This window comes from Larimichthys crocea, chromosome X (assembly GCF_000972845.2).
Source record: "Larimichthys crocea isolate SSNF chromosome X, L_crocea_2.0, whole genome shotgun sequence".
Classification (NCBI taxonomy): Eukaryota; Metazoa; Chordata; class Actinopteri; family Sciaenidae; genus Larimichthys; species Larimichthys crocea.
Window position 1 is genome coordinate 39,645,981 of NC_040020.1, and position 26,324 is coordinate 39,672,304.

General features: G+C 41.6%; 1 protein-coding gene across 1 annotated transcript; it reads right to left on the reverse strand.

Moving 5' to 3' along the window:
• Positions 1 to 24: 24 nt before the first annotated feature.
• abcc6a (ATP-binding cassette, sub-family C (CFTR/MRP), member 6a) lies at positions 25 to 25,909 on the reverse strand. The gene is made up of 31 exons (XM_027282336.1): positions 25,481 to 25,909; positions 22,186 to 22,362; positions 21,872 to 21,997; positions 16,967 to 17,104; positions 14,116 to 14,238; positions 12,938 to 12,999; positions 12,669 to 12,800; positions 11,097 to 11,303; positions 9,588 to 9,765; positions 9,228 to 9,389; positions 9,056 to 9,148; positions 8,332 to 8,535; positions 7,474 to 7,620; positions 7,254 to 7,341; positions 6,626 to 6,695; positions 6,408 to 6,534; positions 6,136 to 6,312; positions 5,874 to 6,041; positions 5,459 to 5,642; positions 5,256 to 5,340; positions 5,041 to 5,158; positions 4,640 to 4,847; positions 4,166 to 4,476; positions 3,668 to 3,867; positions 3,373 to 3,499; positions 2,964 to 3,065; positions 2,696 to 2,842; positions 2,417 to 2,575; positions 2,085 to 2,251; positions 1,698 to 1,892; positions 25 to 1,452 (listed from the first exon to the last, which is right to left on the reverse strand). The coding sequence occupies exons 1-31, from the start codon at positions 25,520 to 25,522 to the stop codon at positions 1,344 to 1,346; spliced, it is 4,533 nt and encodes a 1,510-aa protein (XP_027138137.1). The 5' UTR covers positions 25,523 to 25,909; the 3' UTR covers positions 25 to 1,343.
• Positions 25,910 to 26,324: the final 415 nt, after the last annotated feature.

Below are 26,324 nucleotides of genomic sequence, written 5' to 3' on the forward strand. Positions count from 1 at the left end.
ACTCATTTACAAAGTTTGTATATTCAAGTATAACCATACTATAGACTCAAATAAATTTTATTATCCAGCATGATGTATGGATCAAGACAGTACATTAACAGTAAATGGTCAGTGAAAAATGAACAAGCTTTGTTATAAAAAGTATAAATATAATACAATCCTCAGAAGTTTAAGGACACTTAATGCATTTTGTCATATGACATAAATAAACTATAGGGTTTCTCTTAGAATATATTGTCTAAACCAGTAAGACAAAAACAGTAAATGCCTCTTCTCTTTGAAAAGTTCATCGGGTTCTTTCTTTGAATCAAGAGTAAAGGTCAACGTGGACTATTTACAGTCTGTCATGTCAGCACCAAAAGAACAATACTGATTTTTTTTTCATCTCTACATATATATGTATGGCCTGAGTTGTGTGGTGGAGGCAAAGACAATCACACAGAGACTTATCACCATTGTTTTGAGGCATTCTCCTCATTCACGGCGGTTTTCACTACCGGCGTCAGGTTAAATCTGACCAGCAAGGTCTCTATTGACTTTTTATGTGTTTACTTTGACAGAAATAAACAACAGCCACAACATAGTTGGACGTTTGCTAATGTCTTGGCTCACATCAATGTTTTCCTCTTTTTCCCTGACTTATAAAAACTCCAAATTGACTGCTTCCAGCTCAGGTTTTGACGGCTGTGAAAACCTCACTTCCCCTTCGTTTGCCAGGGTGAACCTTTTGAAGGTCAGTGTGTCAGAGTATTTCCTGTCCCAGTTTCTGGGACAAGAAGACAAAATAGATTTCTATCAATTTACAATTACAATTTTTTTTTATACAAGGCAAAAAAAAAAAGTGTGAGTAAACATCAACGTTTAAGCCTGAGACAACATTAAAAAAAAATAGGTCATGTGCTTCATAACGCTTACAAAAACTACAAAAATAATATAGCTTCCATTCAAAAAGAGAATGAAAATCCTTAAGATTTGTGGTACTCAAATGGTTCATTTCAGTTCTTGGCTTAATCCTTACAAGGAATAAACTGACTCCACTACTCTATATACAATATTTATAGCTTGAAGACTCCTAACAATCCACTGTAGCTTTCTTTTAAATGTTCATCGTCTGAGGTTAACAATGTCTTTTCCTGACTGTGTGTGTTAAAAAACCAACAAATAGGGACTGCGTCAGCAGCTGCTCTTGAGATTCATTGACAATGCCCTTGTGGGTAGAGGCGTTTTGAGCTGCCACAAAGCTTGGAATGGCCCGATTTAACGTGAGTTGGACAGCCACACAAATAAGGTGCCACATCTTTATTCCAAGACACCAGCTCCATGGTACAAAGCCCAGTGAAGACTTAGACCAGACCAGCTTCCCGGCACATTCGGTAGAACTGTCCTCGCTGTGCAATTAGGTTGGCTGGAGAGTCCATCTCAGAAATGTGGCCTCTGTCCATGACAATCACTCTGTAAAGCATTGAAAAAGGAGGGAGATTGATTTTAGACCCAGCAGGTCTATAACTAGACATGTCATTAGCATTTCATTAAATGTAGTTGGAGAAGCTTTGACTATCAAATATTTTGTATTTTACATGATCAGTGACTTGAAATGGATAACTGATAATACAAATTGTCACTAATTAGCTTTCTATCAGTCCACTAAATACCACAAAACTTTGACTACTTAGTGAACTGTAATGTACAGTAGCTACCTGGTGTAGTCCATGATGGTGTTGAGACGGTGAGCAATGGTCAGGACCGTACAGTCTTCAAACTGTGTGCGGATTGTTGACTGGATGAGTGTGTCTGTCTCCAGGTCCACAGCAGCTGTTGCCTCATCCAAAACCAGGATCTTGGTTTTCCTCAGCAAGGCCCTGGCCAGGCAGACCAGCTGGCGCTGACCCAGACTGCACAGAGAAAGAGTTGACCACACATTAGATTTGCATATTTGTGTGGATATCCCTGTAATAGTGACTGACAAAATAATAATAATAAAATAATAAATAAATATAATAATAATAATAATAATAATAATAATAATAATAATAATAGCGGTTTAACTGTGTTGCAGTGTGTCATATCAGTGTAATCGTGTGTACCTGAGATTTTCTCCTCCCTCTGAGCATTCATGGTTGAGTTTGTCAGGCAGATTAGAGATAAAGTTTTTGAGGTGAGCGAGCTCCAGCGAACGCCACACCTCTTCGTCGGTGTAAGTGTCAAAGGGGTCGAGATTCATCCGGAGGGAGCCTGAAAACAGAACAGGGTCCTAGGAGAGAGAACAGCAGATGTTGTTCCTCATTACGCTGTCCAGATTAAAAAATCAATACAATTTAGAACAGCTTAGTCAACATTAGATAATGGATTGCACCTAGTGCAAACAGTTTATGTGATGAAAGCCAGAGCTCAGCTTCTGTTATTACTGCTGTCGTACCTGAGGAATGATAGTAATGCGTGATCTGAGGTCATGCAGTCCGATCTCTGCGATGTTGACTCCATCTATGAAGATCTTTCCCTTTGCTGCCTCTAAGATCCTGAAGATTCCCAGGGCAAGTGAGGACTTCCCTGCTCCTGTCCTACCCACAATTCCAACCTGGAAAAGAGATTTAGATTTAGTTATGTGTGACATAACTCTTCATTTCAAGCAATTGTGTGATCCAGGATGGAGACTTGAAAAGACTGCAAACTGCTTTTATCATATAAAATGACTCACCCTTTCTCTTTCATGAATATTCAAGGTAATGCCCTTCAGAGCCAACTCAAGGCCTTTACGGTACTGCAGCCCGTAGTCCTGGAACTCTAGAGTACCTCTCTGGGGCCAGGCCACAGGCAAGGAGCTGCCCTCTATATTCCAACTGGCCTGAAAGAGACAATAACAAAGGGTGTTGGATTTAGTGTCCAAATTGTTACTTGGAAACGCACTCTGCAAATGTATCACAACAACTCATCATGCATTTGTGTATGCGTGTGGAAACACTGACCTCTTTTGGAGTATCAGCATACTCATTGACCCTCTCCACAGAAACAATGTTGTTTTCTACATCAGTCCAGGATCTCACAATCCAACTCAGGATTCCAGTCACCTGTGAAATCCAATGCAATGAGGTTTAAATAAAATCGATTTCTTCACTGCACTGAAAATGCATTTGCTGACTGAGCAAAGCCATGTATTTATATTTCACTTTTTCCAGTTTAACCTCTAATTGCCACATGCAGCATGCAACTGGAATGAGTCGTACAAGGCTGTGTGGTGTGTGAAACTGGCCGTCTTTCAATGTTATATATACTTATGTAATATATAATATATATATAATAAGTAGGGTATTGGGGCACCAGCAGTGCTACTGTACGAACATATACATGAGTGTGTCTGTGGGCAGAGCCTTTTACCTGGAGGGAGTGTGACACAGCCAAACCGACGATGCCTGGGCTCAGGGTGTTTTTTCCCATCACAGAGAGAATGGCAGCTGCTAAGACCACACCATTACCAACAAACTCCAGATTGACTGCCAGCCACCTGTGGATGTAACATTAATTTAGCTGTGGGGATGGCAAGTTCCAAAATGTATTCTCATTACTAAAGTCAGCAATCGTGGTAACTCTTGGAATCACCACCGTTCATCATAAACTGCAGCTGAATAATATAGAAATTAAATTAAATCACATTATAATCACATCATCTCACCTGGTGGCCACAAATCGGGGGAAGTAGGAGGTCTGATTGAAGTCGACCCTCTCATTGGCCTGCAGAATGAACCTGGGCTGTTCGCCAAAAGCCCGGATGACACTGGCACCCTGCACTGTCTCGTTGAAGTGAGTGTAGATGGGCGATCGACTCACAGCTTCCAGCCTCCGCAACTGACAGGATGTGGCGACGTAGAAGCTCTGTAGCCCGCAGTGGAAAAGTAAAACACCAGCTTTAATGAGTGAAACCAACAAGGAGCACTGAGGGCTTTCCCATAATTCAAAGTGAATGTGTGTAACATCTATGTCAGCAGGTGGGAAACAAAACACAAGTGAACGGCAAAATCAGCAGGGTTGGTTTTGGAACACAGAGCTTTCCAATAACACACTATAATGGAACTCAGCTCTAGCGCTGCCACCTTTAACATAACTCTCTCCAGAAAAACCTAAACATCAAAGTCTTTAGTGGTGAGTTTAAATGTTAGGAAGAAAAATGTACCTGTACAAAGGCGTAAAGGAAAGCGAGAGGCAGGATGATCACAGCTGCAAAAGGTGTCGCCATCAGCACGATGATGCAGACCTCCATGAGTTTAAAGACATAGCTCAGCATCATCTTCAAGCCATCGGGGACCATGCAGTCGATGGCATCAATCTCTTTGGCAAAGCGGTTGAGTAGGTTACCGCTGGGCGTGCACTCAAAGAAAGACATGGGTGAGCGAAGCACATTGATCAGCAAGTCCATGTGCAAGTGGCGAGAGGCGATGATGCCACAGATCGAGATCGCAACAGTCGTACCAAAGATGGCGATACCTGAGAAGAGGGGTAAGTTTCATTAAATCAGAGCTAGGGGTGAATGAAATTTTTTTGGGAACAATTTCCTATCTTCAAGATCAACATTTCAGTTAAACAGAGCAACCTACATCCCTTGTATTTGATCTTATCTACGCATTTTTATGCTATGTTGCTAACCAACCTTGTACAAAGCCCAGTGCGCCAAAGACGGTCAGTTTCAGGTCTGTGTCGATTTGGGTGCCATTAACAACTGGATCGTCAGCCCACATGCTGAGCCAGTAGTTGTAGGCCAGTGAGGCGCCCTGCTGAAAGGCGTACAGGAAGACGATGGGAATGATGATGGCCAAGCCAATGGTCTTGAAGTACTTCTTGTACATATCCAACCTCACCTGTTGTAGAACAACACAAAAGTACCAGTCAATCTCAAGGAATTAGAAAACTCTATCTTTATCTTTGGATCAACAATTTCAAGTTCATTTAAATTGTTTTTAAGCTACTTGGGGACAGCAGAAACAAACAAGGCTAAAGACACTAAAAGTTGATATGACAAACGTGTTAGCAAACAAGTCGTTTTTAACTTACCCTTCCAGTGCGTGCCTTATCAACCACAGTCAGTTTGCCCAAATCCTCTGGGACTTGTTCCTGGTCTGTTTCAGACACAGGCTCCATATTCTGCAGGTTGGTATTAGTGGTGTCACCCCTGGAGGATATGAAGAGGCCAGATATCAGTTTTGTAAAAAAAAGGATGCCAAACATCTTTATGAAAATTTTTACAGTTCATGTGTTAGTTTACGCACCCAATGAGCTGCTCCTGTGACAGGTCTCTGGAGAATGGCATGAAGTCAACCATGCTGAGACGAGCATTGGACCTCCTGGAACCAGCTACAAGAAAAGTAAAGTTTTTCTTTTTATAATTGTTTATTGACATTTACTTTTATTTTTAACATATGTTTAAGAACTAAGAACTGTCAAAATGCAAAGAAACACATATCTCCCTCACCTCTCTGTATGGCGCTCTCTTTTTTCTCTGTGCTGGCGAAGGTGTGGATGAAATCGGCAAAGGCTCCATGGCGGCTGAGAAGCTCCTGGTAGGAGCCGCTCTCTGTGATTTCGCCATCTACCAGTACGAGGATATGGTCAGCCTGCGGCAGGAAGCTCATCCCATGTGTCACCAGGATGCGGGTCTGTATAGCAAGCCACACAAGTCAGAATAGGATATAAGCACAATCCAACACTAATTTGAGGTTTTCTTGAAAACAAAGATTTCAGCAAAGTGGTGGTTTCTATATTATTATAACAACAGTGCAGGTCACATGCTTGTATGCGGTTTAGGTGTTGTAAAATCATGTTTTGGCTCTTTGCAGCTCAACTGAACAGACTGAATTGCATGTTACGGGTTTTGCTACATGCATTACCTTGTCCCTAAGGACTCCTTTTGGTCCAATGACTTTGTCAAAGATGTGTTGACCCACGTGTGCATCAACAGCAGACAATGGATCATCTAGAAGATACACATCAGCCTTTCTGTAGACAGCCCTGGCCAGGCTTACTCTCTGCTTCTGCCCACCTGAGAGATTCAGTCCCTGCACAAACACAGTTATTCCAGTTTAGATAAAACTCTGAAGATTTAGAATCAAGAAGAAATTTTATAGGAATTCCATTTCTCAATTTTCATACCTTCTCTCCGATTTCTGTAGCATCTCCAGCAGGTAGGATATCCAGGTCAGGCAGCAGTGCACAGGCCTCCAGCACTCTGTGGTACCATGTCTTCAGTTTTTCACGGCCAAATATGATGTTGTCTTGGACTGTGGCGTTCTGGATCCAGGCTTGCTGGGGCACATACGCCACAGAGCCCTGTGAAGACAGATGTCAGAGGAGACTGTCAGTATTTATTAAAGGAAAACCCTCAAATATGAATGGAACTTGCACATGGAACATGAACTCAGTACCTTAACAGCAACACGGCCGCTTCTTTTCTCTGTTTCACCAAGCATGGCAGACAACAAAGAGGACTTTCCACTGCCCACATGTCCAACCACAGCGACAAGGGAACCTCGTGGGACATGCACGTTGATCCTGTCAGCAAAGACAGAAATTGTCCAGTCTCCTTTTGTTTTTATTCAGGGTTTAGTCATTTTCTTTATTATTATTTTTTTACAATTCCTACCTTTTAAGACATGGAGGGCCCTCTGCAGACCAGCTAAAAGTGCCGTTTTCTATCGCCACGTCTTCCCCATCTGAACAAAACAGAAAGATTGAGTAAAATGAACAAAGCCTGCAATAAACACTGAAGAAAGGGCATGTTCTTTCAACCTGAGCAACAAACTTTCAAAACAAAATCTCCTCCTTGAAGTTACTCGTCATAGTGCCGCCTGGGCGTAATTACAACTGAATTTGCTTAATCATACAAATTACAGAGCTGTTGCTTTTTCACAAGCTGTCTTAGGAAGTGCTGACAGATTATAGACAGAAGAGTGCAGTATTTTTCTCTATGAATCATATGTCTGAATTCATGCTGTGATTTATGCTTTACCACTAAATGGGAACATCCTATAATTACCCTGTCTACCAGTCAGCCCAGGACCCAGGAAGTGACAGTGCACATGATCCATACAAGGCTGTGGTACCCCACAGATATAAACAACAAAATCATGTGGGCTGCTTATATTGATTATGACAGCCTATGATTTCAAGCAGTATGGAGAACAGATTGTTGAAATTGGTTAAATTAAACAGAGCAGTATTGTAAGTTTATTCATTTAGTGTAATAGTTTATACATGGGTGGAGTTCTTACCAGAACTCAATGGAGCCTTTGAGACATTGTCCACTTTGAGTTCCTCGGAGCACAGGTACTTTCCCAGACGTCTCAGTGAAACCATAGCCTAAAAGAGAGTCAATGTTGGTTAACTGACCTGTATCTGTCATATAGGGCTGTGAAAATAAACCTCATCAGGCACCACAGATGGGGAAAACATCTCACAGCAATCATGACTTATACTTTAAATGTCATCTACCTGCATAGTCGTGCTTATAGCAAATGGAAGCTGACTAAGTGGGGTCTTCAGGATGTTGATTAGAGCCATCGAGACAAAAACTTTCTGTGCATCCAGGACATTCCTGTCATCGATAGTCACGTAGACTCCAAACATGGCAAAGGCAATCTTTTGGGGAAAAAAAGATGCTAAATGTTAACTTTACAGGCAAAGGCTTGTGTGATAGGTGATCTTTAGAGACACAATTTAAAGGATAAGGCTGGTGTTATTCTCAATTTCTTTAATTGTCAATATAGCCCATGAAAAGACAAAAACCAACAGCAATGCATTAGTCTGTCTCGCAGTATTCTTTGACTTCTCCACCCTGTCTGTGGCATTCAGCGCCGAGCTGATCCTACTGAAGACATGAAATGGGTCACAAGTATGTAATTTAATTTCTTTGTTTCATTTTTTGCCACGTTAGCAGCATGTTTCTGGAGAAGACAATGTTGATCTGTCAGTCTGGTGGTTTGGTCCAGACACAAAATATCTAACAATTGGATAAATCAAGATGAAATTTGGTACAGACATTGATGGTGACTGTTTTTTGACTTTTTTCTCTAGCGTCACCATGGGATTCGCATTTGTGGTTTTTGATGAAATGTTTCAAAAACATGCCATAAAATTAGGTAGATATATTTATGTTCCCTGCAACATTTTGCAGGCCGGTAGGTCTTTGGCACAGTGGAATAAGCTCTGTTTTGGGATTTGGGAACACATTTTTGTTAGCAGAATTAATTAATTGCTGGTTTTGGTCTTTTCATGGAAACATAACCAGGCTCATTCTTGAAGCCAACTTTGGAGGTTTTATTAATAGCTTTTTCAGTTCAGTGCTCTTACCAGGAAAGACGACGAGTTGAAGGATGCAATGGAAATGGAGTAAAGGATTTGAGACTTCTTCAGGGCTTTGAGCTCCTTTTCTCTGTGGCCCAAAACTTGCTCCAGGAAAGCCTTCTCCCAGGCATAGAACTTCAGGATCTTTATTCCATTCAGGATCTCGTTCATCAGTCTGATGCGGCCGTCCATAAACTTCATTTGAATCTCCTGTTGACAAAGATGTTTTGACATTTTATTACAAAAAAAATGGGTCACTGTGACAATTACCAGACCAAAGCAAATACATGCATTTGTGAACATGGGTTTGTCTGCTCTAGTTACAGCTTCCAGTTTTCCTGAACATCATGGAACTTGTTTAATTCTGTAAGAATTTATTGCCTGTTACATTTTAGTGATTTTTATGACAAGGAAACAACAAAGGGCCAGGGATGCGGTCACCGCATTCAAGACCAAGTTCGATTAAATTGGCATCCAAATTTACAGAACCGCCTGTTGTTTTTCCAAAGAAAATTATGTCTTCCTACTGCCCACCCTTTCCTCTCATTGTTTTTCAAACATGTTATATGAGGCAGACATCAAAAGGACAAGAGAGAATGTACCATCCAGGCCAAACACCCACACGGCTCTTCAGCCACTATCTAAACCAGCTGTGGCATCCCTGACCTAACATGCCAGATGTCAGGGCTACTGGAGTGAAAGTGTGAAGGATTCCTGTAACAGCATTTACCTGCAGCTTGCTTCTTTTCTTTGCGATGAATCCGTTGAGTGGAAAAATGAGAATGACGGTGGCAATCCCTGCCAAAGCTGATGGGCCAAGATGCTGAATAAAACAAAGAATAGTGTCAAGGGCTTTTTGGTTTAAATGAGCGCCATTGCGAAAACACTACATTTTGACATACCTGCCAGAGGAAGAATAGACAAAGAGCAATTTCAATGGGAGCCAGCCAGACAGCATTGAAGTACACCACAAAGTCCATGAGCTTCTGAGTGTCTGCTGAAACCAGATTCACAATCTCGCCCACAGTGCAAGTCCTCCTGGCAGCGCTGTTTATCACCAAAGACTGGATTGACAACAAAAGAGACAAAGACATTTTAGCTCTCAGCGCACTGCGTACAATAAATTTACACTCTCCAGACAATCATTCATCTTAGCTTAAGCTGTTAATCATACACTGCGTACTGTTTTCTTGTCTGGGAGGATAGAAAGCATTTTTATATTGTGTCTAGAGGTTAGCGGCTACATATCCATGGATACAGACCTTTCTGTAAACCAAGCCCATAACAGCTGTCTTCACCCTCATCCCCACTGTGAAGCAAGTGTACATGTACTGATGGTTGAAGAGGGACTGGAGACAGGACAGCAGGAACATTAGAGTGGCATAGAAGTAGCCTTTCCATAGCGGAGCATCTTCATCTCTCATGAAACCCAGAAGAAGACTGTGGAGGAAGAGAAGAATATGATTAATACTTTACTGGGATGTTCAGTATTTTGCACACAGTTCAGTTTTTTTTTTTGTTTGAACCTTCAGTGCACTTTAGTGTCATGAATATGCAGCACCAGAACCCTACTACTATGTATGATAATTCCTGGAAAGTAGTGAATGATACAAAGCAGACACAAACAGGTTTTTACCCTGTCAACATGAATTTTTTGTGTGTTTTTTCATTCGATCTGGTATTATTTGACTTTCATTGTGTGCCTGAAACCAATGGCCCTGGAGCGCTGCTGTGGCTACTGGTCGACTGGCTTGCACAACAGTGCTCAGCTTGTGGCCGGGCTGCCCTCACACTTGGCCAGCGGCTCCCTTATTGTGGTCCGACAACATTTCTGCCATTTAGAGCCTCCTCTCCCTCTCTGCCTTTTCCCCCTTACTGGAGCACAGAGGACTGTGGTCTCGTCTACTTTTCTTGCTCACAGCTCCATGACCGTAATTAACACTTCCACTGATTCTGTGCTGTGCATCAACAACAACATTCCAGTCTGGCTAGTGGGATGGTCCGGCGGGTGGCGGGGTCAGCATGACCTGTTTTCACTACTGCCAGCTTCTGTTGTTGTTTGGTTGTTGGTGTCACAAATCTTTGAAAATAGGACAATGAAGGTGATATCTGAGGTGATAACCAAAGAGTTGTTTATACAGCTGTAACTATCTATTTATATAGACTGTGGTATTTTTGTTTACTGCTAAACCCTTTAAATTAAATTATCATGCTGCAAAAATATCATCGCTTTAACTTAAATCTTCAAATTCATTTGGACAGTTCATCCCAAAAAACACAATAAAAGCTATTTTTACTCTAGCCTGGTTTGCTGTCCATTCAGGTAATTCCAGTCTGAACTGAGGTTTGGAGATATTGGCTGCAGCTTCCCTTAATACGGTGCACTCAATGCCATTTGGTTTGTGGGAGTCCGAGCACTGAAGTTATATTTGAAAAACTCAACAACAACATCTCTTTCCAGATATAATGACACAGTTACATGCAGTAGTTGCCATTTTATGAGCAATTTTATTGACAACTTGTTGTTATCAAAGCACAACTGCCCAATTTCTATTTTCATGCAGAACGAGTGAAGTGTACACAAGAACATCTGTGGATTATCTCGTTATTTTGGGGACTGTCTGCACCACAAACCAAATACCCCTGAGCTTACTGGGTTGGGATAGAGCTAATATCTCCAAACGTTGGCACAGCACACCACAGCTATTTATTGCCAGGGTGAACTCATGGTGAGAGCAGACTTAGGGTTTTGGTGGTCTTTTAAGTCTTACCTGAGCACCTGGGGGATGGCAAACATGAAGGCATCGTGGAATATGATACACAGGGTACCGGTCAGAAAGTATGGACCGAACTTGCGAGCCAGCGTCCTGAGCAGGAAGAAGCCAGAGCTCTGCTCTTTCTGCAGCTTCCTGAGAAGTTGAGCCTGGTCTGGCAGTCTGCTCCCCAATGCAGCACCCGACGCCAAGGCCTTCTCCTGCCTGTCATAGTGGGAGAGCGCAGTTACAGACAAGACAGCTGTGTCAGAGATAGCCCAACATGGTGCTGGCGCCTTTTAAGTCTTTAATGTGAAACAGACTGAAAAGAAAAAAACTGTTGTTATTCGTAACATCACTGATGGACTTTTTTGCCAGCAGCAGTTTAAAACATTATTTGCTGACATAATTATTGGACTTAACGACTTATCTTCAAAGCGCTGGATCATGTTAACAAGCTTTGAAAATGACAGAGGGCTCTTGTCTTGACATTATGGTGCAGTATGTCCTCAAACTCCTTTGGACTTATTTTTGGCCCAAAAGGCCTCCGGTGATGAAACATCCTGAGTTACAATTTACCGCAATCATAGCTTAGCCATGCTCTGCTTGGGCAATTAATTCAACCGGCACCATGCTGACATTTGGCCACATTGCAATAAAATGGAAGTGATTCTTTGGTTGTTAAGCTGTGACAATAGTCAGAGCTGTATGGTGGATCATAAGTCTGGGTAAAAATAGAAAGCCACATGGGCCAGAGGAAACATGAAAGACAGCATGTGCATGTTCTGCATATATCTTGTCTCTGGGAAGTCTTGCTAAAACTATTGGTTAATAAACATAGAAGATTAGTCAGACAATCGCAAGGCCACTGAAGGGGTACTCTAAGATTTTCTACATAAAAGTCAGTTTATTATATCTCCTATGGCTCAATGTGGAGCAAGAGTCTACAAAAATAACCCTGATGAGATCATCAGGCTTGGGCTTGGAGATGTGTGCAGGCATCGGTTGCATTGTGGGAAATGTAGGATTCAGTGTTTTTAGAACTTGACCAATGCTACGGACTAAAACTCAAAATGTCTCAACCTTGGTTGCGTCAATAAAGACATGACGTGACAGCTGTGTTACACTGAGTTGGTCCAAAACTTTGGTCCTGACTGAAATATCTCAACAAGTGCTACAACAAATACTACTACTGACTTTGATTGTCTGATTTTTTTTGGGCCTTTTATGATAGTACAGCTGAAGATAGACAGGAAGCAGGGGGCAGAGAGAGGGGGAGTGACCCACTACGCTACCGACTGCCCCAATTGTCTGATTTTTTTAATGTAACACCACGATGAGGGTTACATTTGTGGATTTTGAGCAAATTGTCTCAACTGTTTTTGGATTTTCATGGGATTTGGTGTTCAGCCATGCCTCCTTTTGGATAAACTGTAATATCCTGGGTGATTCCCATCAGACTCAGCTCTACTTTTTCATTAAGCAGCATGCCTTCCCATATTGGAATGCTAATACACTTAAAGTAGGATTGTGAACATGGTGACCATTACAGTTCCTGAACACTGCCTGTCATCAATTATCAGTTCTCACTTTTGAATTTTGGCACACTCAGCTGTCCAGTCCTGTTGCAGCTCAGAGATAATCTTATGTGACGTGTCTTCCTCCCTCAGGGTCCACAAGTCCTCTGCTGCCAGTGGGGTGCGATATCCTTTCACAACAAGCCTGAGGATGGAGTGCAGACATGATTCACTCAGATAATCGTCAACAAAACACACAAATTATTGTAAACAAGTACACACTGTTGCTGCAGTGAGTCAGCCGAAGCCTAAAAATGAAAGGGTTTTGAAGAACCATCTTACCCAGTGAACCACCAAAAGAGGATCTTTGACAGGAAAGAGGCATCTTTCACGGGACAGGGATTCTGCAACAGATTAAAGACCAGACTCAGTGTTGTTTTCGCAATAAATCTCTTGCCGCTTAAAGGCTTTCGAGACACACACACAGCTTCACAGAGGCCGCCCGTTGATGGTTGAATGGTACACTTGTGAGGAGTGTGTTTAAGAAGGCTAATGTGTGTAAACAGCTCTGTACAATCAGGTGGTCTATTGTGCAGAGGCCATGAACTCCCACAGGACAGAATAAATAGAGTTCAGTATGAAGATGACGTTTTGAGGTCTAGTGCAGACAGAGCGGAAATGTGTCATCAACAAACTCTCCAACAGGAGGATACACATACACACAGACGTACAGACACATACAGAAAGTTTGTCCTCTCACACATGCTTTATGGCATCTCTCCACCCTGCCTCCCCCTCACCAGGGTGTTTGCTCTCTTCATTACCAGCACTCTTGCTCTTCGTCCCTTCGCTTCCTCTCTTCCTGTGAGTAACTCTAACCAGAGCGTGGGGCGGAGAGGAGGAGTAGGTGGAGGAAGAAGCGGAGGACACACCAAGGAACGACCAATGGGTGTGTCTACCACGCCAGACTGCGGCTTCTCCTCCTTACCACTGGCCAAGAGTTTGTTAGGGACTTTTCCAGCTATTTTGATTGTTTATCACCAGGGAAATATTATGTCACGTGTCTGTTTGATTGATTAGGAGATCATTTTCATTCACCTGTCATCTGTCCTGAACCACCTTGCTATTTTGAGCTTGAAAACATTTCCTCACGCTCATGTTTGATGGGATAGTGAGATGACTATTAAGTGATGCCTGTGCTGTTGTGTGGTTGCAGCGGTCATGATGTTCTCCAACACTGACGGAGTGAGTTGCGTTGATGGTACGCAGGAGAAAAACAAACAAACACACACACACACACACACATTCACACACTCCTCATAGGAAGCCAAAGTGGTGAAGTGAGAGTGGGAGAGAAAAGAGGGAGGGAGTTGAATCACATCATTTCCTCCAAAAGGGAAAAGTGTCTTGACAACAAAAGTTGAAAACCACAAGATAGCTGCTCAGGCATTTTCTTTCCTGGGTATTGGATCGGAGTGGAAGGTTTTTGACGGAAGTGGGATACATTCTCCTCTGCCTACCTTTTCCAAGACAGTTTTTCCCTCTGGAGGCTGGTCAGCAAAACAACACAGGAAGAGCTGGGCTAGTTGGATTGTGAAGTAGGAGAAGAAGGCGAGGTACCGTACAATATCAGAGGCAATGCCCTGTTGAATAGGAAAACAAAGATTAAGGACAGAGCTCAAAATACCAGAATCTTTACAGTTCCTCCAATTTTCTTGCTTTAAACTACTCCAGATGAGTTCTACTTTTATCTTGAACCAAAGACACAATTAATTGGCTTTGTGGCAGAGCACATGCCACAGAAAAATAACATTTTCCTTGCATCAAGACCTTCAAAATCTGTTTTGGCTGTTTCATCTCTTTCAACGTTACTTAACAAATCACACAACATCCTGTGGCATACAGTCTTATTTCTCTTCACTGTGGCTTTGTGTGTAGTTTCACAACAACACTAAATTCTTTACATGGCTTTTCCCAAGCTTACACATTGTATAGCAGAGGATATGTTTTTTTTTATGCCAAGATCACAGACACAATAAAGAGTATTTTGGACGTTTAAGCTAAATCAGGGTGAAAACCCAAAGTCTTTAATGGTGTACTTTATATAAATGAAGCGATAGTTAAAGCAGCCTCAGTCACGCTAAGAGTCCGTATCTGTAAATAGGGAGATTGTGGTTTTACAAACCAGCAGCCTTGCTTTCAATCAAGGGTGCAGCTGTGATATTAACCACTCGGAGACTTTTGTGAAATGTAGGACTCACATGTTATTCTTGACATAGAGAAATTGTGGGTTTTGGCAGAGGCATTGTCAACTACTGGGTCAACGCCACTGCCACAGCAGCCTCCTGTGCAGCAGTAGGGGTATGTATGAAATTCAGAGCCATGGTAAACAGTAAAGTGACTTTCTCTGAAAAATGTGGTCCTGTGCCCAGAAAGGAGATATGAAGGGGCCAAATGGATCCGGCCACATAGTGAAAAACAGGGTCAGCATGGTTGGAGGGAGAGTGGGAAAAATGTAGGTCAAGCAACTAAGAATCCACAAACATGAACTCTGTCAACTGGAGCCGTCATTGCTGCAATGTGAATTAGACACTTTCTTTATAAATATTTAAAAAATGTCTAAAATATTTAAATGTGAGCTGACAACACTTTTGTTCACAAAAGCACAAGAAAATAATGTAATAATCTGGTATGTGAGGTATGTCAGATTTCTTGATCTATCTGATTAATTTAATCTGAATATCTATCCTATATCTATCTTTATATTATAATTTTAGGAAATACACTTATTTGCTTTTTTAGCTGAGAGTCATTGTTTGTGCACTAAATATAGAGGCTAGACACAAGCAGAGGTTAGTTAGAAGACTGGAAATAGGTAAACAACTAGCTTAGCTCCATCAAAGGTAACAAAATGTGCTTACCAGCACCTAAAACTATATGTTATATATTAAATATATTATATATTTAATGTTATTTCTTATTTGTTTACTTGTATACTAGATGGACACCATATAAAATCACAAAACATTGTTTTTACACTCAATTTTTGTACACATTTCTTTTAGGGACTAAACAAATCTGATAGGAAATGTTGATTAGTGAGCTTTAAAGCCAGGCTTGCTGTTTCCCCCTGGTTTTCAGTTAAGCTTATTTAGCTCACAGTAGCTTCTTATTTACCATAGAAATGTCAGAGTGGTATCATTCTTTTCATCTAACTTGGGGATAAAGTGAGTAAGCGTATTTCTTCCAAATGTTGAACTTCAATGGGAGTTAACTTTTGAGTGAAATTCAACAATAACTTCCTTTGTTTTATTGGTTTTAGGGTGCAGTGAGCGGTCCTTGCTCCATCTTAGGACTTTCAGGCAACTTGTGCACTGGAAATAATGAATGCATCTTCTGCATATTTGACACTGCAGCATAGCATTTAATATCAGTCTTGTTGTACCTACTGTAATGTGTGGTGGTGCCCTTAACTCCTATAACAAAGCACTGCACTTGAAAAAACTGATGAACAGAATCTGGTCATATGAATTTGGTTTATCGAGATGTAGATATATGATATGAAGAAATATATGTGTGTCCACGTATGTATCATATGCGCACGTGTGTGAATGCATGAAAAGAAAACATCTGTGCCAAAATTCTAAATGGCCTTGCATTATGTGCGGATGCATAGATTTCCATCTGGCTGTGTTTACAGCAGTGTAGGCTCATAAACACAGCACTGACGTTCCTCTGGTCTGACCCTGGGCTGCCATGTCTCACCAGAATTTATCCCAGGGCCATCATTACTCTCCCCCAAGCAGTGTGGGAATGTCACACTGAGGACGATAAAACAGAAATATGGATGTGTGTGTTTGTGTGTTTTTTATAGAAATGCAAATGTGACTGCCCCACGGCTACGTGCGCCTAAATAAAAACCTACCCCATACAACAATGATTGTAGTGTCTCTGACAGGAGACACAGGAAGAAAAGGAAAACTTAAACACACACAAGCTTGACCAGAATTGGCAGTGTCATCCTCCAACACTTGGTTAACTTTAGGTTACCTTGGTTGAAATAGGGGGATGAAATAGAAACTGTTTGCTGACACAGGGTATATCTCAAGCTGTGCTTCTGGAGTTTCATGTCTAGACTATGGGTAGTCCTGCACAGTTTCTTTTGACACTGCAGGTCACAGAGTTCAAACCTGAAAAAGACATTTACTTTACCTCTGAATTATTCCTCATCTTTAATATAGACAGTATTGTTGAAAGGTTTTTGGATGATCGGCATCATGTGTTAATACATACAGTAGGACATAGTACTGATATTTCTATTTTATATTAAATGGTATAGTAAGTGTTAATAGTCCATAATAAAAGTCATACCTCATCCAAGGCCAGCTGGATCTTAGCTCTGAGAGGCACCAGGGAACAGACAACAGCCAAGACCCAGAACAGGAAAAGGAATACAGAGGAACGACAGCCTCTTACTCTTTCCAACTGGATGATGCATAGGGCCAAGATCTAGAGAGAGACACACATAGAGAGACAAAAGACTTAATTTAAGAATTCACATGTGCAGTTCTTGCAGCATGAGAGAAGAAACAACTCTGCACCATGAGCCAGAGCTGTGAGCCAAAAGTCAAATCTGTGATGCCACGTTTATGAACAGCCTGGAGCGACTCCACTGACGGGAAAACGTGATTTCCAAGTATGAAATGACTTTTTGAACTTGAGCAATGAACTTTATTATAGCTAGTATCTATGTAGCTCTAAGCTTTTATTCTAAGCTAAGCTTGTTTTGGTTGTGAATTTTTAGCCAAGATGGAGTTCCTCTGGGAAAAAATGACTCCACTTTAATTGAGTTGAATCAAAAAAAGCACTGTCCATCCTGTATTAGTGGCTGATATTACTGCCAACAGAGCATGGAGGGTATAATCAGATTCAGGCTGATCTAATGCAGCTGAAGGTGGTTTTGAGAAGGAACTTTCAGGGTTTTCCCTGGCCATAGGCACAGATGTGATCTGGCTGATTTCCGCCTATAAAAAGTGACACATGTACGGTATGCTGCATCCCCTGCACACATTGCTTAATGTTATTTAATACTTTCCGTAGAAAACAAACTCCATGCTGTAATGTTTTCTCAAAAGTAGGACTGATTCAGTGTTTGGACACAGCTGTCTGCCTGTATTTTGAGGAGTCACGCATCTGCCATTGAACCACTATAATTGGTCCCACTCTGAGTAGTTGGCCAAGTGAGACGTCACTTTGTCATGCCAGCTCATCACCAAGTGGAGAGAAAGCGGGTGTCGGTTTTAAACTGAGTACCACATTGGTTACTTTGAGATGAGCCACAAAACTGTCCTGTTATAAACTGTAGCGGTCTGGTAATTATATAAGTTTTTCCCATCAACAACCTGATACACTTTGTGGAGATTTCTGTGGTGGTCAACAGGGTGAGCATCTTGATGTGTGATGGTTGATGTAAACAATATCCAAGGTTCTCATGTATCTGCTTTGGTGACACACTGATTATTTATTCTCTTGTTCATTCATTTCCTCTACACACATTCTGTTGGAGGATGAGTACAGATAGACAGGCGCTTACAATCATACCAATGGGGAATTTAGAGTCTCCAGTCCACTTTACTTGAATGTCTTTTGGGATGTTGAAGCCAAAGGCACACCTACAGAGGGGATGTGAATACAGCAAACTCCAAGCACACGAATGCCCAAAGATTTGAAGCTTGTTACTTTCATACTCTGTCTTGACTGACTGTCTCACTTTACTCACTTTATAAAATAGTGCAGACAGTTGCTTATTTACACATCTGGCTGACATGAAGCAACAATAGTATTTATTTGGAGGTGTTTGTGTCCAATAATCACTCTCCTTTTAGCTCTAATTTGGTCTCCACCAACTCCTGAGGGAAATATCTGTCCACTCGGTTCACCAGGTAGTCAGTAACTTTGTCAGCTTTTTGGTGCTAAAGTTTCCTTATTAAAAACAGCTGCCACTATATCTGGTAACAAGGCTGATGATAGCAGGGAAAGTGAATAAAAAAATATAATCCAATATGGCACCATGATTTTTTTCCCCAGCTCTTGCTTTTAAGAGAAACCTCTCAAGTTGTCTATGGGACATCTATCAGACCCAGAGTACAGCAGTTGGTAAGAAGCCCACAGCAAGAACATTATGTCCTTGACTGTGGGTACTTAAAGTCCTAAACGATTATGAGGTTGTGGTTGAGATTAAATAAGCCAAAATCTGAACCTTAACATAAGTGAAGGAAACGTATAGCTGACACAGGGATACGACCCTCCTATTCCTAGCCTTCCACTCTGACTTGCCATATTGCTGCAAACCATCATCCCATCTGTTTGCACAAGTCAGTGGGTGGAACTAAGTCCATCACTAACCCCCGAATCAAAACCCTACCTTATAATTACTTGGGAAGTGTGCAGTGCTGGGGAAGGAATAGGAGTTTTACGTCATGGTATTGCTGATTATAGTCAGTGTTGTGTGTGTACTTTTCATCAATAGTGACCATGATTTGTTCGTGGGTTGACTGACTCAGGCAAAACCATTCCCATACATTGAAGGGCAACAAAACAGGCTGGTCAGAGCAACAAGAGCACAGTGTTCCAGGCCTGCACCCAGGGAACGGGTGGTGGTGGGTGGCTGCAGTCAACATCAAGATAATTATGTTCTTTTATAAAGATAGGTCTGGCAAAAGATTGACAACAAGCACTTAATGATTTTGTTTAGTTTGTTGTCTGCCCACCGCTTGTGATAAATGAAATCCTCAAAATAAACAACCTTTTTTGAAATGTATACCTCGATACAAGAGACGTCTCAGTGTATTTTTACCGAAACACGTGCTGTTATTTACTCAGTAGTCTGAAAAGACCACAGGTGGGAACTGCTGTCTGACTTTAAGAGAGTGAGACTGTGCAGGACCTGTGTAAGGCTGCAGAGAGAGGAAGCTTTGTGAGTAAAGCTATAAAGTTCTGTGGGTCAGCTTTAGAGGCTCACTGGGCTACAGCAACCCTCCCTATGTGGAATCAGCACCCTTGTCCTGCATTGTAATTCATATATCACTCCTGTTACGGGAATTTTAAAAACCCTTAAATAAGGAGGATCGGAATCAAAGCATCAAAGTTTAAGTTGAATTCATTGTTCTTGTACAAGAGGAGCATTTCACCCTGCAACACACTAAAGGGGTTACAGAGAAAAAGGCTCTCTGAGGAGCGTTAACAGTTGGTTCTTATACATTTTCCTGAAGATGGGCTGTCTCAACCCCTGTAAATTGTTAACAGTCAATTTGCATATAATGCATTTAAACAGCTTTCTTCAACATATCCCCTAAAGAGTAGCTAGTATGTCCCCAATCTAGATGTCACCTCTCTGACCTGTCCCTAGGCCTCATTCTGTTCTGAAATTCCTCTATTTATACATTAACCTGAACTTTACCTTACCCTGCCAGTCTCAGGAAAACGGCAATAAAGGGAAGTGCCCTAAGGACATATAATATAAGAACAGACATCGTATAAGTTAAAACATCTAACTAGCTGTGTAACCCTGATTTTTATAACAACTCCTGCTGAAGATAAACAACATTTTAAGCTTGCCACACCACCCATGTTGTGAACTGCACCCCTGTTCTGTTTGCTCCTACTCATCATTTAAGTATCATTTAAAATCTGCCAAAAATGAGTGGGAGTGAGAAACATTCAGGGCTGTTTCCATCAACACAAACCACTGAAAACATTTCTCTAATTGCACACCAGCCCTTATCTTTTATAAATAAAGTTCTGTAGCCTACCTTATATGCTAAGATGATTGAGGTATGGGGGGGGGGGCATAATAGTTTGATTCAAGTTGTTTGTAAGGAGAAGAGACAAACAACATTTGTAAAGATTAAAGATCTCATCTAGACCGCATACATCTGTTGCAGGTCTTGCGCTGATTTGGATCTAAACATTTGAGTTGTTTCTCTCCAACAAAATCATGTGGATACTATGTACTATATACTATGGATTTTGGGTATGGTCCTGTTTATTCAAAACCTCGGGTCCTTTTCTGATAGAAATTGAATGAACGGTTCATCCTTTATCTTTTCTTCCTTCCTGCAGAGGCATTGCAATTAAACATGTTGCACCTTAAATACAGTTTTGGTCAGAACAATGGCGCTAAAAGAAGAAATTGGCGTCAAAACTTCCAGTTTAACAGCACACCTGTAGCCTATATAAAGACTGAACCTTTTCTATATAATTAGGTCTAACATAGGCTACAATTGTGTGTTCATCACCTTTGTATCTGGCGGTTTTGTGTTTTTTTTAAAGATGAACCAAAAGATTGGAAGAGATTCAAATGAGCTTGATTTAGAGCACATGATTAGTCAAGGCACGTCCACCTCTGAACAACTTATTTGCATGCGAGTCCATGACTGACTAAACGTCCATCTTGGGTTCACAAGTGATGTGGGGGAAACAATAAAATATATAATACAATATATTAATATTAATAACTTGGAAGATCCTGGAAGAGAATATACCTCTAAAAGCATGAATCTAATATATTTATATACATTCTTTCTTTATGACACTTACAAAGCACCTACAAATCACATTTTTCATTGCACTGAGACTTTCCACCTACTTTCATGCATTGATTCCACATCAAATAGTAACTGATGTCATTACATATGTACTCTGCACTCTGATGACTGATGGTCAAATACACAGTGTGTTTACGGGGTACTGTAATATTTGCACTGCCTGCAGCACGATAAATCTATCCCTGGTTGTGCATCTTTGCACCTCAGTGTCTGGCCAACATACTGTCCAAAGACTATATATTTTTTCATTTGTCTACGCTTTGACATGTGAGCCAGCAGGACTCACATGTCTACTATTCCCAAAACCTCTCTGTTACTCAGAGCGACGCATATGGATGTCAGATGTGCCAGTTGGACTATAAATCAGTGCCATTGCTCAATAGTTAACGTGGATGCATTGGGACTTTGTAAAACTAATGATTCCTTGGCAGTCTATATAGGTTCATACATAAATACATATTTCACTGGTATGTATGAAATGAACTTTTGTCTTTTCTGCTATACTCTGCTCCACACATTGCATGCATTAGTGCCATTACTTTACAGGAACCTGTTCATCAATCCTTAACATACTGATGCAAGTGTCATACAAAATGTGTGATAATTTTTTGTTTACAGAGATATAAACATGTGGGTAAGCACAAAATTAGGAAAGAGACTCAGTATTTACCACAGTCATGCTGCGAATGATTGGGCTGAGAAGGAAGACCATGTGCTGCTGGATCTCCTGGCTCCTTTCCAGCAGGATGTAGAAGAACTCCACAAAGCCAAAGGAAGCCAGCAGGAAACCCAACACCTGAACAGGACAGGAAAGTACTGAAAGACTGATTGAAGAAACTTGCTTGTTCTACATTCACATTTGCCTGTATATTTCTGTTGACGTTGTTGAGAAAAACTGGCAGAAATGTAACTTTTGTGTCTGATTTGAGTCGTGTGAAAAGCTTTGAACAATAAACTGAAGACTGGCCAAAGTCTGTGTCTCACCATCTTGGCGGAGCAGAGGCAGGACATTTGAATGCGTCCACGGTCATGGCAGTAGAGGTGAAGGCAGTAGAAAGGGCCCAGCAACCATAGATAGATACAGGGGACCCACACCAGTACCGTGTTCTGAAAACACTGGGTCAGGTCTGGGTTGGCAGTGTACCACGTACGGTTCCAGTCCTGCAACAAAGAGAAGTTCAGATAAACACAGTATGTCTAAGAGTCAAAAACTGAGGTAAAACTGTGAGATTATATCTATCATCTGAGAGACAGAGCAGGCGAGGGCCAAGTCCAGAGAATTCAGACTTGGTGCAAGTCCTACGTTTCATCCATCAAGGCAGTGGAGAGTGAAACCACAGCAAGTCAACAAAAAATGTGTCTGTGCCCAATCCTGAGAGTGTGAGTTGAAAGAGGCCTTTTTTTCTCTTGCTAAAAAGCTGAGTCAGTTTGGGAATTTTTCTGACCACGTCTCTGGCTTGTTTCCTAATTTGAGTAGCACAATGTAAGCTGTCAACACATTAAAATGTGAGGTCAAGGATTATACTAATAATGAAGCCTATAAACAGTAAAAGTCCATGCAGACGAGGTGTGTTGGGCAAAAGCTGCCAAAGGTTTGAGATTATGTAACAGCAGCAGAAGCATAGGTTTTATGTTATTCAAAAAAAGAAATACCAGAAGCTAAGTGGCGTGTTGTTGTCTTGCTTCCCTTGTTTATCACCTCACAGGCCTAATGAGGGGCAGGGTGTCTGGCTGTGCTAACGATGCTGCCCTTGCGGAGTCACCACAGGATGTGGTTTTAAAGCTTCTAGCACGGCGGAGCAGTCTGGCCCTGCTGGTAGACTCCCAAGTGGGATAAGGGAGAGAGGGCACAATTGGTGGCAGCTGTTGGATCATTATGTAACAATCGTCAACCCACAGCCCTGTCAGTGAACCACGACAGGTAAGACGCACTTCACTCAGAAAGATGCCGCTGCTTGGTTGGGTTGAGAGGTGGCACGTCACAGCATGTACAGTGATTAATTCAGAAATACCACCAATCTTTACTGTTTGCCGCAAGGGTTCTGATTCAGAGTCTAATTGTAGGCTACCTAAATTTCCCATAGAATATATGTGTAGGTACACATACCAGGTTACTGCATACTGTATACTAGTGTTCTCTGTGAGCACTGATGCACCAAAATCCATTTAAGTGATAAATCTCTTGAGCGGCAGTGAGTGGGAGGCTACTTTCACAGACTCTTCTGACTCCTGCGGTCAATGGCAGACAGATGAACAGAGCACTTTTATGTGAGAAATCCAACTTGTCAAACCCTCTCCAGGTACTTTCTTGTGCATTTTGCTCAGTCCTTATCCTGTTTCTCACCCTTGGATGAAGTGGTTTCAGTAAAACTAGGAAGTGCCAACAGTGTGGGTGCAGCAAGGTGTCTATTTTTACCTGACAAACACAGTGATGTGAACTCAAATCTGCTGAACGTCCCTTTTTACATTCTCTAGACTTGATAGAGCAATGCAGTGACTAATAACCTTGTAATTCATCCAGTTCATGTGCTAATAAGTTAAATTATGGGAACCTTGCACTGAGTTATGAGCAAAACAGCATTATGTGTCTAATGTGAGTATGTGGCATATACAGTATGAAGTAAAGACGCTCATTTTAGAAGGCATCGATCATTCATGACAGTTTCACCTAGACTTTGTCTTGTTTGTCAAATTACAGGACATTTTGATGTAAAAATAAAGTAACTAAATACACTTCTACCTCCTAAATTGGCCCCTTTCAAATTTTTCCACCCTAAATACACTACATGGTATGTGTTTCTGCATCAAACCTCTTCTGTATTTAAAGCCAAATAAACCCCCAGTGCTACCCTAGGGCTGTGACCAATGAATAAGCAATGACGCCATCCTAAAACTATGCGTATAGCTGATTACTATAACTGTAGGTAATCTGCAGGCAACGTGGGACAAATACATCCCCGATGCATGCGTGATGGATGTAATGTAGCTGAGAACATTGCATCTGTTCTTTGAACCTTCATGGCAAAGACAGCTGCATGAGATACACATGGTTACTTTCACTTTGTAGATGTTTTGAGGTTTTTCAGGAGCAAAAAAACAAGAAAGAGTCATAATGAGAAACAGAAAGGGGGGGGGGCAGAGAGAGAGAGACATGGAGAGAGAGAGAGAGAGAGAGAGAGAGAGAGAGAGAGAGAGAGAGAGAGAGAGAGAGAGAGAGAGAGAGAGAGAGAGAGAGAGAGAGAGAGAGAGAGAGAGAGAGAGAGAGAGAGAGAGAGAGAGAGAGAGAGAGAGAGAGAGAGAGAGAGAGAGAGAGAGAGAGAGGGAGAGAAAGGGGGAGGAGGGTGTAGAGGAGGAAGGGGGCAAGATGGGATCAAGCGCATTCAATAATTTTGCTTTCCAGTTGGATTGCGGCCATTCTTCTACTTTCGAGCCCAGATTCAGAATGTGAAGGTTTGCTAATGTACAAGACTAAAAAGCCTTTCCAGCAACAGCAGCTCACACAGTGTGACCTCGGAGCATCTCATTGTGCTGAATAACAGAGCAGAGTGATGTTGACACTGACACTGAATCGCATCAAAGATAAGTTCTCCCATTCAGACTTGTTTTAGGTTAGATTTCTAGTGCACTCACATAGCAAACTGAGAAGGTCAGTGTTTGGTTTGGGGATTCTCTTCCTGTTCGATTGAACGCTGCCAACTAACATTTTTTAGGTTAACAAATCCCCTCTCTTCCTCTTCTACACACAAGCCTATTATTTCTCATTCTTTTATGTAGTAATAGAAAGTAAAGACCTGATCAAATTCTAATGAGCTGCACCACACTGCCAATGAAACAAGAACAGCATGGTAATGTGGCTAATGTTACATCTAATAGATTAGATTAGATAGATTAGATATGAATCACAAAATGACATCCATAGTCAGGAATAACCGGTTTACATGAGAGAGTAAGTAAAACATATTAATCATCTTAGTGTGTTATACATAAATATACATAAACAGCAGGCTTAACATTAATAAACATAATTAATATTGGGATACTGTATATCAAACAAGCATGACTTTTGTGACAATAAAACTTTGCTTGATGTACCAAAAATATCAAACTCTTTATAAGTGAACAAGACATGGCTCTACATTATCTGCAAACATACACACACACACACACACGCACACACACGCACGCACACACGCAAGCACGCACACACACACACACACACACACACACATATACACAAAATATTGTGAGTTCAGAGTCAGTGAATGCATCACAAACTCACCCACAGAGGGTCCAGGCCACTGAGTCTGCAAAAGGCATCCATCCACTCGCTTGCTTCTTCCTCCACGTGTTGAGGAGCACCAGCACCGGTGTGTGTGTGTGTGTGTGTTTGTAAGTGTGTGACTGGGAGAAAAGTATCTGTGTCCTTATTAGACTTTTGCTTTCTAGCTAGTGTATCTTGGGTTTTGCCTGTTCCTACCTGTCTGTGTGTCTGGGTGTAACTCCCTCTCTCTTTCTCTCTCTCTGTTTATTAGTGTGTTGGAGTGTGTCTGTGTGACTTTTCCTCCCCTTTAATAAAACATCTTCTCTCAGTGAAACTCTGTTTCTGTCTGCCTCGCTGTTTGAACTGCTGCTACCCTAGGATCCTGTGTCTTTCTGACTCTCACTCCGTCTGCCTGCTGTTTATGAGTGTGTCTCCTTGTTGGGTGGGTGGAAATATCTCTCTCTCTCTCACTCTCTCTCTCTCTCTCTCTCTCTCTCTCTCTCTCTCACCCCTCTTTTCTCTCCCACATCTGCTGGATTTCAATCAAAACACCACAGCTACTCCCCTCAATGGGATGACAGTCCCACACTCAGACGTACTCCTCCCACTTTCACTCACTGCCCCTTACCTCGTTTCTCCCCTTCTTTTCCCCACATCCCAAACCACCAGTCGTCTGACCACACAGAGTCTGTTTGTGCACAGACATACCTTTAAAACTGAGACCAGCAACACTCACATAACATAATTGCCATAATTTCACCCCCTATATGCTTAAACCTAAGATATTAGTAGCTCTAGTCACTATTGTGTCAAATCCATTCATATGTATCACCACGGTGACAATACGCATATTAACATGAAT

Bases quoted from the DNA above. Each gene is read 5' to 3' on its own strand.
- abcc6a (XM_027282336.1), bottom strand. From the start codon at position 25,522: ATGGATGCCTTTTGCAGACTCAGTGGCCTGGACCCTCTGTGG. The intron at 4,848-5,040 runs GTAAGTTAAAAA...GTTCTACAACAG, and splicing joins ATAAGGCACGCACTGGAAGG to GTGAGGTTGGATATGTACAA. The intron at 2,576-2,695 runs GTGAGTCATTTT...TCTCTTTTCCAG, and splicing joins ATATTCATGAAAGAGAAAGG to GTTGGAATTGTGGGTAGGAC.